At 38.2% G+C, this 13141-nt stretch overlaps 1 protein-coding gene across 5 annotated transcripts in view; it reads right to left on the bottom strand.

Moving 5' to 3' along the window:
• PHLDB2 (pleckstrin homology like domain family B member 2) overlaps positions 1-13141 on the bottom strand; it is a 114129-nt gene that overhangs the window by 35361 nt on the left and 65627 nt on the right. For 4 of the 5 annotated variants that reach the window (XM_088026875.1, XM_088026864.1, XM_028110648.2 and 1 more), the window contains 3 exons: positions 7793-7921; positions 2500-2655; positions 1440-1550 (listed from right to left, as the gene is read on the bottom strand). In XM_088026875.1, the coding sequence (XP_087883001.1) occupies positions 1440-1550; positions 2500-2655; positions 7793-7921 (396 nt within the window). The remainder of the gene's footprint in view (positions 1-1439; positions 1551-2499; positions 2656-7792; positions 7922-13141) is intronic. The other variant, XM_028110649.2, reaches the window with a different exon arrangement.

Genomic DNA, 13141 nt, shown 5'->3' with positions numbered 1-13141 from the left:
CAATCTGGGAAAATACAAATCTTTATACTTATAGACCACAATTTTTAGAATAGAATTATATTTTATATATTTTAATGAGGAAGTGGTATTTGTATGATGGTGATTACCCATTCTAAAAAATCTATCACTATGAGATTCCCCCCCTTTTTTGCTAAAACTTCAGAAACTACTTAAATCCTACATATTATACTGATTTAAGCTGAGCCTTTGAATATCATGTGCAAAGGGTGGTGCAGAGGTTAATGGAACCAGAGCTCCTCCCCAGAGCAGGAGACAGGGATGGAAAACATACATTCATTCTGAGATTTCTAGGTGCCAAAGAAGCAGGAGGAGGGGAGTTGTCAGGGAACTGTGCGGGCTACGTTAGGTGCACCTTGAGTGGACTCATAATTCTATGTGAAGGACCAATTTTCTTTCCCTTCTCAACCTAACAATAGTTAAGTGGCTAAGTTGAGAATATTCCAGCTACATGTCTTCTAGGGAGGAGCATGGTCTAGCCTCATCCTTTAGTCTCTCATTCTTTCTCCTGTACCCCATTCTGAGTCCATCTCATATTTTCAGGATCCCAAGTGTCACGTTCTAGGCAGTGGCCTGCATACAAGGCTCAGTGCTGAGACTAGCCCATCAATTTTAACTTTTGGTGTCTTAGATCTTCGACTGTGTCAGAAAATCAGGCTGCAGGTTGGGCAAAGGAAACCCTTTATGTGCAGCCACATTAGGCACTAGGCAGATGGGACCACAGTCCCTTTGGTGAGGATGATCTTGCTCCCCTTAAGGGTGTCTACCTAGCCAATGAAGCCAAACTAAACCCAATGTGGCAATTGCCAGGAGGACCCATAGGCAAATAATTGGAGTTTGACACCACGGAAGCTGAGCCAAAACATTTGATAGCAGCAAAAAAAGCAGAATATGGGGCGCCTGGGTGGCTCAGTTGGTTAAGCGACTGCCTTCGGCTCAGGTCATGATCCTGGAGTCCTGGGATCGAGTCCCACATCGGGCTTCCTGCTCAGCAGGGAGTCTGCTTCTCCGTCTGACCCTCTTCCCTCTCGTGCTTTCTATCTCTCATTCTCTCTCTCTCTCAAATAAATAAATAAAATCTTTAAAAAAAAAAAGCAGAATATGTTCTACCTATTTGACAAAAAATCCGTTTTATCAAAAGAAGAAAATCTGAAAATGTACATGTTTTTCAAGTTTGAATTTCCACACCATGTAAAAATCATGAGGAGAATGTCCTTGTTTACTTTGTGAATTAGAGTTACTCATTCACAGAGCTTCAGCTTATTAATGTGGAGGAGTAAATAAAAATGTATATTTAAAAAACCTTCTTTAAATTAAAATCCACTATTCATTATTAAAAGGCACTTGCTTTGAAGGAAGCAACTTTCCCCAAGCTGTAACCTGAGTTTTATTGCAACCAGTGCTAAAAAGGAAATACTTACTCTTTGCAACATCATTATTAAATTATTCTTTTCTTTCACAAAATGATCTTGTTCTCTCTGAGCCTGCTGGACAATGTGATTGGCTTGCTTTTTCAATGCAGAAATTTTTTCCTGGGGGAAAAAAGATGATATACAGACGCACGTTAGACATTCACTGGTTTGCCAGTATGTCCTAGAAAAGGGAAGTGTTGACAACTGGATCAGCAATGACCACATTTTCACTGGTGGTAGGCAGTGATTATTATCTAGAGACTGTGAGATAGTCTCTTTGGCCTGCCAACCTGAAGGTTTTTCTTTACCTAGGGCCAATACAGTCCACGTGGTTTAAAATCTATTTGAAGAATGCATAAGTCAACAGGAAATCTTGTTTTAGACTGTAAATGAATCATCTTGGGAGACGCCTCATGGGAAAAATAACAAATGTAAGTTCTTATTTAGGCTGAGAGCTTAAGAAGTCACCTTCTTCATCTCCCTTCCCCTCAATTTTATTGGTTTAGTATAGAGCACTGGGAAGTGATTCTAAGTTTTGGAACAAGAGCTGAATTCTGGGGCGGGACATCTGGGTGCAGGAGGTGGGTGGAGCCAGCGATGTGCATGGCATTTGGCGGGGCTATTTCTAATGGTAATAAGCTATCAGCCAACTTCGAGAACTATGAGCAGTGGGAAACCGAAAATGCCAAAATAGACTTTGTTCACAGAACTATTCTAAATCTAGTTACTGGGATTGTAAAAGCAAGTAACTTAAAACAAATATCTGAATTTCTGATTTTTCTCTTCCTTGGTTTTCACACAAATGAAAAAAATCAGATATTATAAATCAATGGCATCTACAGCATTAAGTAACGGTAACTGTAACACATCTCGGTATATCCAGCTCGGAGAACCATTTGGTACGTAGATGGCAGGCTCCATAATCTGTCAAATGTGACATGTGGTGAAACACACACAGATATTTGGATATAAAGACAGGTAGACAGAGGGCTACGTTAATGATTATTCCTGTCATGGAGTGAGGGGTGAATGTGGATTTTTTACACTGAATGACACCTGGCAAAAGTACCTTTCGAGTCACAATGTTCCGCTGATATTCGGCTACTTCACGCAGGAGCTGTTGGGTCAGGTTCTCCTTCTCCTCATCCAGACGGCTCTCACGCTCAAGCTGCTGGAATTCCAGGTCTTCAAAGTGTTTGCTCTCCACGTCCAACAGGTCGGCATCCTTTGGGGAAAAGGGAATGAAAACAAGACATACCAGAATGGCTGTAGCATCCTTAACATGAAGGAAAAAAATATTAAAAGCAAACAGTCCAAGATATCTTTCTAATTATGAAGCTGACCAGGGTTGGAACATGATAATCCTGTCTTTTGGAGTTAAATCCCAGAGCAGTGACCATCAGAATGGAGTCAAAAGGACCGGGGTGGGGGGCGGGGGGAGAGAAGCCCTGGTTTGAGACTGTTCTGTGGATGTAGGAATTCTTGCTTTAAATCTACTAGGTGGTTTTAAAATGGATCCTGAAGTAGAAAAGGAATTCATTAGTAAATAACTAAACATTATCTGCTGACCAAGGTGTGACATGGTCTCTTGAGAAAACTCCCATTTTCCAAAATTTTCAAATGAAATGAGATTTTAGTATCGAGATCAAATTCAAGATTCCAAAGTTACTGACTATAAAACAAGACTCAAAATTTGGCACACATACAGATTAGATCTATATGATATATACAGGCATGGATGCTCCAATAATTTTATTGAAAGGAGAAGTCATCGAAAACATTTGGCGGTTGGTATTCTTACACTGGGCTTCTGTGACTCCCTTAACATTGTATACACAGATTTTTACTGGAAGAACAGCATTCATCAGGCACAAAGAAGGTCTCTAATGGTTAAGTACTACCACTCTGGGAATAATCTCGAGGACATTTAAGAAAGATCAGAAATCATAAAAATCAGATGGTCTAGAACAGGCATTTCCTAACCTATGAAATGTCTGAAGACAGAAGTGAATCTCTGTCTGTGCAGAGACTGGCGCATGTTGTATAAATGATTCTTCAATCTACATTAAAAAAAAAACACTTCCTTCATCATTCTAGAGCCTTTGACAAAACCATAAATGCGGTAGGTACAGAAGATTTTAAAAAATATATAATTTGTAAATAATCTAGGGCCAAAATGAGACAGCAGCTGGGCTATATGGTTTATAATTCTACATAGGCAAAATAGCCAGGACATGTTTTTTTTCCATTCAAAACATCAGAAAGAGTTGGATAAATGAATATGATAAATTAGATTTATATCAGTTTTTAAACATACCACCCCCTCTTTTGTTTTTTAATGTGAGTGATAAATTAGGCCTTTTAATCAAATGGAATAATACATTTCTGTCTTCTGGAATGAATTTTATTCTGGGGATGATTTCATAGAAGGATGATTAGCTACCATGTAATTACAAGCAGCACTATGGCAACAAGATTATTATGTCAACACAGTGGATTCTTAAAACTGAAGGGCAAGAAAAACAATTTGAAAAACATATTCAGCATTTCTTAGCACCCTTTTTTTTTACAGTTTAATTGGCCAAACAGAAAGTCGTCTTGGTGTCAAGTTATAGGTGGACATTTCAAGTTTATCAGACATTTTATGCTTATAACTTCTAAAGGAATGAATGAATTTGGCCCAAATCTAGTGACTACTGAAGTAATTAAGAGATAACCCGAGGGTTATGTCTTGAAACAAAATACTTGCAGTCTTGAAACAATACATCAGTGGATATATTTACTCATGGGGTCATTCATAGTCAAGTTTTTAAGGTATTTCGATTAAGCTGGGTTTGCGGCTAAGGATTATTGAGAGAAATAGTTTCATAAACCTTTTTTTTTTTAGTTTATAAATAATTTTTACTCGAAGTGGGTATACGTCTCACAATACACAATACACAATATGCTAGTCAGTCGCTCACTCCACATCTGGTTAATAGGCAACATGTGTTATCTTAACCGCATGAAGGTCACAGAGCCACTAATCTGTTTGTAGTAAATATTTAAACTGTTGCATGAAAATAATAACACGCTGGGTAGGAAAGTTGAAATTTAAAGCTAAACTTAGCACTCAGATTCTGTTGGTATAATCATCTGATCAAGTCATCCAAACAATTAGAATGTGTGTATATAAACTTACACTGTAAAAGAAAAACCATTGGGGAGGGGAAAAAAGCTTTGCTAAGATTTTAGATAAGAATAAGAATTCAGGGCATGGAATTTGGGGGCAGGAATCGTTTAATGGAGCACACAGTAATATATATAGGAAGCTCAAAGTTCAGGGCATGACTAGTTGGATGAAAATTTTAACTAAGCTTCACTCGCTAAAAGAACATTACAAATCTCTACTGGTTGTCAAGCTCAACGGGCCAGGCGCCAAAGGACATAAAAGAGCTGTGCTCAGGAAAATTCAATGCAATTCCTTCTTTTTTTCCAATAACTGTTTTGAGAATTTATATGGCAGAAGTTTACGTGCAGTCCTTTGTGGGTGTTTTTGCTCAGCAGAGGGACAGAAGAGGAGAATAGATGTGGTATAGCAGGAGAGATTAGAGTAATAACCTCATGGCAGCTCAAGGTCAACTTTGAAAACAAATTTAAGTGGGGCTCAGGGTTTGTTCACGTTTCTCCATCTTACACCCTATAGTCAAACACTTTAACTGCACGGTTTTGGAATTTGGAAAAAGACAATGGAAATCATTCGTGCAACCTTCTCATTTCATATATGAGGACACTGAGATCCACAGAAGTTGAGGGACTTATCCAAAATTGAAGGATAAACCGATGGTAAAGTTAGTGAGAAAAAGGTCTTCTAGTTGTTGATATCACTGAATATGTGTGTGTGTGTGTATATATTAATAATAATATATATATATTAATTAAATCAAGAGACTGCTTCAGTGAGTAAATTATCAAAAGCACAAGAAAACTGTCCTAGCCAGGTGTCTCCTCCATTTACTAGTGGAACTTCTCCTGGCAAACAAAAGACTCATTTAACTTCTGCTTTCTTTTCCAAAATGCTTGCATCCTAGGGAACAGTTCAACTGGTGAGCCCACCTCAACTACATACAACTACTCAGATGAAAGCTGCATTCTGACGCTAAAGCAGGGAATTAGAAGAAGCCCAGTCATAAAGCCATAGTGTTGTGCGCAAAAAATCATTCCAGAACTTCAGCTTAAGTACTTGGGATAACACACAGTTTAAGAAAATGATGTTCTTCCTGTTCATTTATTTTTTCTTTTGCATAACCTGCCACCTAGTGAAGTTGGTGGTAAGAAAATCACCTTTACTGCATCTAGTTTAAATGCCTTTGGGAAAGCTTTCTAAGGAAGGGGTATTCAGAAGGGTTTGAAGTCTTAAGGGAAATGAGCTGTGGTAACACAGGAAGTTCCTAGTATGAATGGACTTCTCATGAAATAAGTGGACTTTTTACTGATTAAGCCGTGGGATTGGTGGAGAGTTACTCTGGACGTCATCCCTGTAAAATTAATGGACCTCTTGATACAGGTGAATAGAAGCTACTACAAGCCAGTTATCTCTCCCAATGAAAGGGATTTATGATAAGAATTTTATACTCTGCTTGGAGAGAAAGAGAAAAGGGGTCTTTGCTGTGAAATAGTGGAAGAGGCTGTCTGCATCACTTCCTGTCCTCCTTTGGACATCCTTAGAATGTACATACATTTAGAGTTATCCTATAGAGGCTAGATTAAGCAAACGGCCATTATTTGTATCAATCTGAGTCTCAGTAATTAACAGAATTTACTAATTTTTATTTGCATCAGTGTTTATAAAGAGTTCAAGCAATAACTGGTTAACTAGAGGCAGAGAAGAACAAAATATGTAAGTTGCTGCTGACTTTAGATAAAGTAGTAACATGACCACTGTGTAAAATCATTAGCAATGAGGAGAGTTGAAAACCAGTGAACAAATAATAAAAGGCAGTTTCCCAATCTCTTCAGTGAACTGGCATGAACACAAATTACAAGCAAAAATAATTTTACAAATACTAATGTTTTCCCAATTATTTTCATCACAAGATTTCTAGAGAATTATGACACTGAGGGACAGGAAGTTTTCTCTTCTTACAGCAAATTCAGCTGTATACAATAAAAGGAGTAAAGAGGAAGAAACATTGTTGGGACTTTTTTGATCCAACATAGTAAGAAAGTTACTATTTGTTAAAATATTAAAATCGTTATGCTGCAGGTTAACCTGTCTGCCTTTGGTACTATTTATTACGATGCTTTCAACCTCTGTAATACACTGAAAAATTTTAAATGTAATTTTTCATAACCTAATGCTACTCTAAGTTATCAAATGTTTTTGTATTAAAGGCTATCTTAAACATTTCCAAGATTGGGGCTACCTTAGCTGATGTTTCGACTTGCCCACTCCCAAGAAGGTCCTGACAGAATAACATGAATGAAACTAGCCTTTCTTTTCTAGTCACATGGAATCATGAGTTGTTAGTCACTTAGCACAAGTCACTATGACATGACTCTTCTAGAGATCCAAGACTGTTCCCCCAGGGTCACGGTTATTTGCGTTGCTGTTCAGAGCAAATGACCCAGTTGTCAAGAGGCTCTGAAATATTAAGTGGTCTTGCCAGTGTTTGTGAAACTCTCCACCTCGAAGCCTCATTTCAGCAGATGACCCACGTGGCCATGTTAAGCATAGCCAACTTCAACGATCGGAGGATAACCCGATAAAACCCACCAAAAAGTCCACGCTGCACTAAGCTTTAAAAAATGATGAAGCTCATCTAAGAAGATGTGGAGGGCATTGCCCTGCGTCTTGGGTCTTGGTGTTTGCTGTGGCTGCGCTAACGAGTTCAATGTCACTAAGAGGCAGAAAGAAAAAGAAACACAGTGGGTGGTGATGGGAAGCAAATCAGAGAATAGGATAATTTTGGGGACCAAGTATAAAATCAGGCTGAGAGGAAAAAAAAATCCAAGGGTCCAAGGGCAAACAGTACTCACGATGCAGCAGAGAATGCAGGGAAAGATGTCAGTAGATTTAAATGCTACAATCTCAGTGTCGGTTATATGTCACAAAGAATGACTCTCTTTTGTTACAAAGAATGACTCCAGAACTGTTCTTTTGCATTATAAATGAGTGAAGGATTCTAACAAGGAATTGTTTAACTGATTAGCATGAAATAATATATTCTGTCAGCATGCATATTTCTATTTAAAAAGTATCTAATGACCAGAACTTAGGCAAATTTATGCTGTATGAAGTAGGAAGTCATAGGTAAGTGGAACTTCATTGAAAAAACACCGAAAAACAAAAGACGACTGGCACATTCCTGTTTGCTACTGACCCTCTTCAGTTGTTGCTGTAATTGCTCCCTCATGGACTCAGGACAATTGTCCAGCTGGGTCTTCTGCTCGGAGTAAAGCTCCTGAAGCCTCTCTAGTTTTTCCCTCTCAGCATCAAGCTTTACCTTCTCCTGAAGTTCAGAAATCAGAAAATAGAAGAATAGAAATTACCTTCACACCCGAAGCAGGCGTTAGTGAACATTTCCCAAGGATAACATCAACACACACACACACACACACACACACACACACACACACACACACACACAAACTAGATATCCTATGCATGTAGAAACATACCTAGTTAGTGACTAAGATAAGTGGAAGTAAAGACAAGGGGGCCTCATTTCTGCATTCTCAAAACACGGTCCATGTCACCAGGTACTGGCAATGACCCCCATCCTTCCTTCCTTCCATCCTTCCTGCCACCATGTTTAAAGTAGAAGAAGCTGGTCCATGGAGAACAAAGGACAAAAGAAATGCCAACCAAATTTATAAGATAGCCTTGCATAGAGTCCCTGGGCAGAGAACCAGGCAAAGGAAAGCAGACATTTACCTCAAGTAAGGTTGTGGTCTAATTTGCTCAAGGCATTTGTTCAGCAAGCTTTGGAAATTACTGTAATTTTGTTCTCAGACCAGAAGCATGCCAGGTACACTAGTCGATGCCCCAATCACCTGAAATAGGTCTAGCTATCTGGCAAACTTCAAAGCTTAAGCAATTAGAAAATCTGATTCCAAGGCTGAGAGAGCAGGGAAGAAGGCAAGCCTGACAAAGCAGCGAGGGGAGGCATATCACACCGTTTGGATACACTGACATGTGACATTTATTGCGGAGATGAAGACTTCTCTACAGTGACTGACATGAAAAATACTTGAAACATGGACTGTGGAAAAAAGGAGAGGAGAACACCCAGGTGTCAGAAAATAGAAGAGAAAGGAGGAGATAACACTGAATCCTTCCCCAGTCACACACTCCAGGGACCTTGGACATTCTCTGGGGTCTTCCAGGCAAATTCTGTAATAGAGTCACCTTTTAAATTGAGAAACAATACTTCAACCTCTTTAGTGCTTGTCTTTCCAGCCTGTGTTTCCTTTATGATGCTCTGAAGCCTTGAAGTAAATTTTAGACCTGATTCTCCCCTGGTGTTACTCTGTCAGCAGCCTACACAGAAGCTCTTCATGAGGGGCACCTGGGTGGCTCAGTAGGTTAAGCATCTGCCTTTGGTTCAGGTCATGATCCGAGGGTCCTGGGGTCGGGCTCCCTGCTCAATGGGGAGTCTGCTTCTCCCTCTCTCTCTCTCTCTGCCACTCTCCCTGCTCATTCTCTCTCTTACTCTCTCTCAAATGAACACATAAAATCTTAAAAAAAAAAGAAGCGTTGGGGCGCCTGGGTGGCTCAGTTGGTTGAGTGACTGACTGCCTTTGGCTCAGGTCATGATCCTGGAGTCCCGGGATCGAGTCCCACATCGGGCTCCCTGCTCAGAAGGGAGTCTGCTTCTCCCTCTGACCCTCCTCCTCTCATGCTCTCTCTCATTCTCTCTCTCAAATAAATAAATAAATAAAATCTTAAAAAAAAAAAAAGAAGCGCTTCATGAAGCGCTACCACAATTTGACCCTCAGTAAGCACAGTGACCACGACCTTATTCTCCTTGCTTCATTCACTCTAAGTGCAGATACCAATAAAACTGGCTTCTAAGCTTGATCAGAGAAGGATTTTTTAAAGGATGCAGTTCTCAAATAGTCCTATAAAATTACATTTACTATAATTTCTTCATCTGAATGGCCATGATTTCCCGTTTAAACATATCTTTAGATTCTTTATAAAAGAGATTATGGTTTAAGTCTAAAACTAGGACATAAATACCTATACCAATTCACTTAGGTGTCCATTTTTGGCAGAAAATTTTCAAATGTCAAGGGCATTTTAGAAATATGTATCTAGGTTTAGAAGTGCATTTTTTTCCTCTCAAAATGATTAAATCCGGAAGTTATAAAACTGAGAATCCTACTTCATATATCAATCTAAAAACGCTTCTGCAGGGGCGCCTGGCTGCCTCAGATGGTAAAGTGTCTGCCTTCGGCTTGGATCATGATCTCCAGGTCCTGAGATGGAGCCCTGAGCCTCTGAGTCCTCGGGCTGCCTGCTCAGCAGGGAGTCCGCTTGCTTCTCCCTCTGCCTCTCCCTGCTCATGATCTCTCTCTGTCCCTGTCTCTCTCTCAAATGAATAAAGAAAATCTTAAAAAAAAAAGATAAAAATGTTTCTGCAACTGAAACTTTTGCAGACTATCCAGAAAGTTTCCTCTGTCTTTAATGGCAAGTGTGAACCCTGTGCAGACCCACAGTGCAGGAGGTAGAGAGAGGCAATGACCTGGCTCACAGAGCGAAGGATCATCACATGTTCATTCACAGAAAAGCTGAATAGATGGGGCTCATTCAGATTCAGTCTTTAGTTTCAGAATGAATCATTTTTTTTCCCTTTAATACAGCCAGCAATACAGAATACCAGTCGTCCTTTGGATAAGAAAAGGTGTTATTTCTTCTGTGCATGGATCAAAGATTGCCCTATTTATACAGCAAAAGAATTTTGTCCAAAAAGAGTTCTGTTTCTAGATACTGTATCACTGGATTTTGCAGCAATTCTAGTTCTAAGAAGAAAGCTAAAAAAAGAAAGAAAGAAAGAAAGAAAGAAAGAAAGAAAGAAAGAAAGAAAGAAAGAGAGAAAGAAAGAAAACTATCCAATCCCCTTAAATACCAAATGTGCAAAACTGTAAAATTTAAAGTTACATTTGACAGAAAACATTGATATGATATTTGATCACATGGAAAGGCACTGGCCTGAAACAGAGGTCTCAAATCTGAAGAAATAACCAAACCATTCCTCTGATGCTCCCCATTTTGTATTACTACTAATAAGCACAGATAACAAATAAAAAGTACTTTATGTTTACATGGTGCCTTCCTTCTGAGGTGCTCAAAATGTTTTGCAATTCCATACAAGGGGGCAGTGAGAAGAATTATGCAAGCGGGCACCATCAGAACCTTCTTTAGCTTCTCTGGTTTACTAGTAATGCTATGAGCACGACTTAGGTCTCAGAGCAAAAGCTTAGTGGGGCCAAAGTGAGGGCAAAGGAAGTAAAGGGCAAGGATGAAAGGACCAGTGACAGGTGGGCCTAGGCATCACTCACGGAGGACCAGAGAGGTGATATCACTCCTGTGCCAGCCAAAAGGTGGCCAACTCAAGCCAGAAAGAAATTAATATTCCTACTTTCTATTTATTGCCCAGAAAGTTTTCAACGGAAAATTAGCTCTAGGCAACTAGTTAATTAGAGCTGAAAATATCACCTTCTACAGCAAAGCAATAAACTTAAATCTGTTCAATTTGTTACAAATTTATTAAATTTACTCATTAAAATTTAATAAATTTATTGAAAATTTAATTTAAGTTTTATTTAATTTAAAATTCATTACAATTCACTTAAATACACTCATTTCTTGAAAATAGATTCATGAATCCCAGCAAAGGGACTTATATGGCAAAGACAAGTATATGGACAAATTAGATGGCATGTCAGGGTTCAGGGATTCTTGCTTTTGGACATGCAAAATATGAAAACTAGCTGTTATTTCCTTCCCCCAGATTTAAACTGGTAAACTCACCTATTCTAATTATTATAGGCACAGCAATATTTTCTAAACACCAAATTGGCAGAGAGCTTAACTGTTTTTTTTTAGGATTCATGAATCTATTTTCAAGAAACAAGTGTATTTAAGTGAATTGTAATGAATTTTAAATTAAATAAAATTTAAATTAAATCTTCAATAAATTATTCAATTTTAATGAGTAAATTTAATAAATTTGTAACAAATTTAAGTTTATTGAAAAAATAATGACAAGGAATTGGAACACTCCAGGAAAATGCAGATGCACAAGGGGGCATTTATAAAACCAACACAGAATGTGACTTCACTAGAGACACAGTTGCTTCTGTTCGCACTGCTCTTGCACTGATTTGTCTTCACGTACTGGCAAAATCCACCTGGGTCACAAATTCATTGCCAGATTCTGCCCCTTTTTTACATTTAAGACTGATGTTCCTAAAGTTCCTATATATGACCAAAGGTACATTATTCACAGCAAATTAAAGCACAAATCAGTATATAAAATTGGGCTTCTATTCGCCTCCATGGTGAGTTGTTTATTCACTCACTCAGTAAATATTTACAAAGGGACTATAAGTAGAGAAAAGAGGGAACCTGATCATTGTCCTCATGAAGTACAGTCCAGTTAGCTCTGTGGTTCTTAGCTCAGACTGCACATTAGAAAAACCTGGGTGAGCTTTTAAATATACTGTTTTCCAAGTCTCCACACAGTCAGACATTCAGGAGCAAAATAGGGTATGAGTATTTTAAAAATCCCTCCATATTTTCTCATACACAGTCAGGTTGGGAAACCCTGAATGAGCCCCCCAGGATGATGTGAGAGGCAAAGGCAATTAACAACAATTCGCTTTTTTAAATGAAGACATGGGACATTAATACACAAGGCACCAAAGAGTGCTCTTCAAACATTTGGCTTAGTGCCTTCCCTTCATAGTATAAAAGGCCCTTTTACAAGTGACACCCCAATTGTACAGTTTTTTTACATTCAAATTAAATGCCTCAAGTAAACCAAACAAAAAATGTACTATGAGATTCCAAAATCCAATGCACATTCAGAGAGGAATGATGCATTTCAAGATCAGATGCAAAATGACTCTTCTAGTCAGACAAATGATCAGGAGTGTGGATGAGTTTACTCTAAATAACTTGAACTTATACACAAGAATTACCAATAATCTTTAATGAACTAAATAATTTAAAGCTCATCTTTAGACCACTTATTTTGCTGGAAATGTGGTTAGAAGACAGTAATATAAGTTTCTCTCTTTTGAGTTGTATTCTTGAAGGAAGGAACTGAAATTGAACTTGCTGGCTTTATTTGAATTTCAATATTACACAGAAAATTCTTGAATCCCAATGAAGACATAATTTTACCACATCTAAGTAATATTTGGTAATCAGATGGTTCAAGGTTACTCTGAAAAGATGCTTACTTTATTAGCTTGTGGGGCTGTCAGATAAAATAGAGGACGTTCAGTTAAATTTGAATTTCAGATGAACGACAAATGATCTTTTAATGTAAGTATGTCCCAAATAATGCCTAGGGCATAATTACACCAAAATTTATTCTCTGTTTATGTGAAATTCAAATATAATATGTAAATATATATATGGGATGAGATGTATATAGGATTTATTTATTTATTTATTTATTTGCTGAATCTGGCAACTCTATTAGCTTAATAAAGAT

Source organism: Eumetopias jubatus, unplaced genomic scaffold, assembly GCF_037043125.1.
Source record: "Eumetopias jubatus isolate StellerSeaLion01/CBP00866 unplaced genomic scaffold, mEumJub1_p1.0 scaffold_1, whole genome shotgun sequence".
NCBI lineage: Eukaryota > Metazoa > Chordata > Mammalia > Carnivora > Otariidae > Eumetopias > Eumetopias jubatus.
Note: the sequence above shows the minus strand (reverse complement) of the source record. Positions and strands in the feature narration are given on the sequence as shown.